Source organism: Saccostrea cucullata, unplaced genomic scaffold (genome assembly GCF_032062105.1).
Source record: "Saccostrea cucullata isolate Sc308-1 unplaced genomic scaffold, CSIRO_AGI_Scuc_v1 ctg12014, whole genome shotgun sequence".
In the NCBI taxonomy this organism is placed as follows: domain Eukaryota; kingdom Metazoa; phylum Mollusca; class Bivalvia; order Ostreida; family Ostreidae; genus Saccostrea; species Saccostrea cuccullata.
Genome location: NW_026922519.1, coordinates 17,501 through 20,329, shown reverse-complemented (window position 1 = coordinate 20,329; position 2,829 = coordinate 17,501). Strand labels below are relative to the sequence as shown.

The window sequence follows — 2,829 nt, the reverse complement described above, 5'->3', positions numbered from 1 at the left end:
CATAATGTGGAATCATCAATGTTCGTGAGGGAACAAAGTTTGTTGATTTCGTGGGTCACCATTATCCATGAATTTATTTCCCACGAACATCTATTTTATGAACATATTTATTTATTGCATCTTCTGTATATATGAGTTACCTACAAAATTATTTCCATGAACAAACAAAAGAGCTTTTGCCTACCCATAAACATTGACCCCCGCAAATCAAAATGATTCGACAGTACTCATATCAAAAATCAAACAGGCTGTGCTTTTTTCTGAACATGTACTCGTACTGTAGCTGAAGGCTAGAACTGAAGATTCTCGAATACAAGTCAAACTTCACGGTTAAGGTCAGGAGTTCATAATTGTTTGAATCCACGGGAATTCACAGAAAGGTCCTGTCAAAAGGTATAAACATGTGAAAAATGAAAGCCCTAGTACTAGTGTTCAAAAGTTATCATGTTAATAATATTTATGGCTATTGAAAAGTTTAATACCAATGTAAAGGTATTGTCACAATGAATACACATTTGATGTATGATGCCCATAGGATAAACTGTTTAAATGTTATGGCCAAAGATTTGTATTTTCATAAAAACGTGTTTAAATCCAAAGTTAAAAGGTCAAATTTGGTGTACCAAAAAAAGAAAGGTCTTGTCACACTGTGAATTATGAATGCCCCATGCATACAGCTAGCCCTACCCACTTATAAGTGGTGGACAAGGTTATATATTTGCGGGAAAACAAAAAAAAAACAGACAGAGAAACGGACAGGGCGACATCGCAAAATTTTATCGCTCCGAATCTTCGATTATGGGGCCATAAAATTATGTCATACATGAAAAGAATTTTCTGCTCTAAAGCAATATTTTTCTTTATTGTAAGAAATTAGAGAAATGTTAAATTTTCAACAATCTATAGTCAATAATGTCCTGATATTTATTGAATAATATTTTGAGTTATAAATTGTTTTTTTTTAGTTTTAAAGCTCATAAAATTTGTTGGATATGGGTCAATTTTAACCTTTAAATAGATTTCTAGTATGAATGGGTCAATTAAGTTTCCATTCTATTAGCTGCAGAATGTAGTTCTCCGGCAAAAAGACTAACAGACCGGAGAGCTACAGTACCACCCATTGTAAAAACTGTATATTTATTGCGCACAAAAAGTGCGCTGTTTCTCGATTTATTTCTTTATTTTTTTTAAACTTTCATCTCAAAATAATACTAACCGTATATTCTTAACATATTCTTTCACAACAAAACATCCCTTAAAAGTGTTGTTAATAGCCCTCCTGGCCCTGAAATCTGAGATTCCTGAAAATTTCGCCTTTTGATACTGCCATTTTGGTTATTAATTACGAGAGTACTTGATAGAAAGGTAGAGAACCTTTTTAAAAATCTTGCTGTCTAGCAATTTGGAAGAATTAATGCAGAACCGAACGCACTTTTTTGTGCGTAAAAATATATAGTTTTCTTAATGGATGACGCGTAAGCTCTGTAGTCTGTCAATATGGTTTTTTTTTTTTGCAGAGCTCCGGTTTTGCAGCTACCATTTTATGTTACATTTCAGGAATATAAAGATTATAAAAGATATTTCATATTTCAAAACAAGATGTGTTTGTTAAATACTGATGCCCCCATTTGGCAGCGAATGGCGAGGGTTAAAGTTTCTCAAAGGCATGTGAAACTCCCCAGGTCAAGAACAAAGGTTGATATTTTTGGTGTCCAAAGAAAGTTTTTGTCAAAAGGTATAAACATCTGAATAATGAAATCCCTATAAATAACTGCTAAAATTATTTTGAAAAAATCAAGGTCAAGGTCAAAAGGTGAAAATATTTAAACCTTTGAAAGGTCTTGTCTCAGTACATATACATGTACATGGAAAGCATCAACTATTAAAAAATTAAGGCTAAGATAAAAGATTTGATTATTTCTATAAAAAATGGGTCAAACTCCAAGGAAAGGGTCACATTGTCAAATTTGGAAATAGCTGAAGCAAGGTCTTGTTGCAAGGAAAACACCTGGGAGATATGAAAACCATTAAAACCATTTCCCCATCCACTCAAAAATGGCCAATTTTCAAGATTTTGCGGAAAATAGACAGAATGACAGAAAGACAGATGGACAGGGCAAAAGTTATATACCCCTGAATCTTCGATTACGGAGGCATAATAAGCAATATAACTTTACCACAATTTTGTAATCCCATTGATCTAAACGGACTTTGTCTGTCATGTTTGTTGTAATTGTAAATATATTCCTGTTCCTCCTCCCCTTTGGGTCCTTTAACCACATACTGGTATTGAAGTGTTTGACACTTTGATCTCTCAATTTTGAATTTCATTTTCAGAACAGGGCATTTACCCGTTTCCCTGCAATGGAAAGATATTTACAAAATAAGCATATTGATAGTATCATTGAAAATCTGTTTCCTTAAATATTAACTTTTTACTCTCTTGGTCTAAACATGTGAAACTTAGGTATTTTAATTTTGGAAATTACTTTATTTGACGTAACATTGATGTCATATGTCTTTGATCCATGCTACTTTATAATGAATCGTACTTTATTTCCATTTATGAGCTTTTCATATATTACATTTTCTTATATTTATATTTGTTATAAGGTCACCTTAGTTGTAGCTTAATTGAAATTTCCTGATCATACATTGTACGATGTCCATCTTTCTAGTTTGTTTGTTTATTTGTCTGTGAACTTTACATTTTTCTTCCCTTGAGCGCCTGGTCCAATTTTAATCAAACTTTCCACAAGGTCTCAATTGGTAAAGGAATTTTTGAATTTTAGTATAAATATACATATTAAATTGACCTATACATGTATT

The 2,829-nt window shown here is 32.3% G+C and overlaps 1 protein-coding gene across 1 annotated transcript in view; it reads right to left on the bottom strand.

The window, feature by feature from the left end:
* Nucleotides 1–2,145: 2,145 nt before the first annotated feature.
* The window catches only part of LOC134261893 (glutamic acid-rich protein-like), a gene marked incomplete at its 5' end in the record, with an annotated part of 17,577 nt that continues 16,893 nt past the window's right edge, over nt 2,146–2,829 (bottom strand). The window contains one exon of the mRNA XM_062744285.1: nt 2,146–2,359. Coding sequence (XP_062600269.1) covers nt 2,146–2,359 — 214 coding nt within the window. The remainder of the gene's footprint in view (nt 2,360–2,829) is intronic.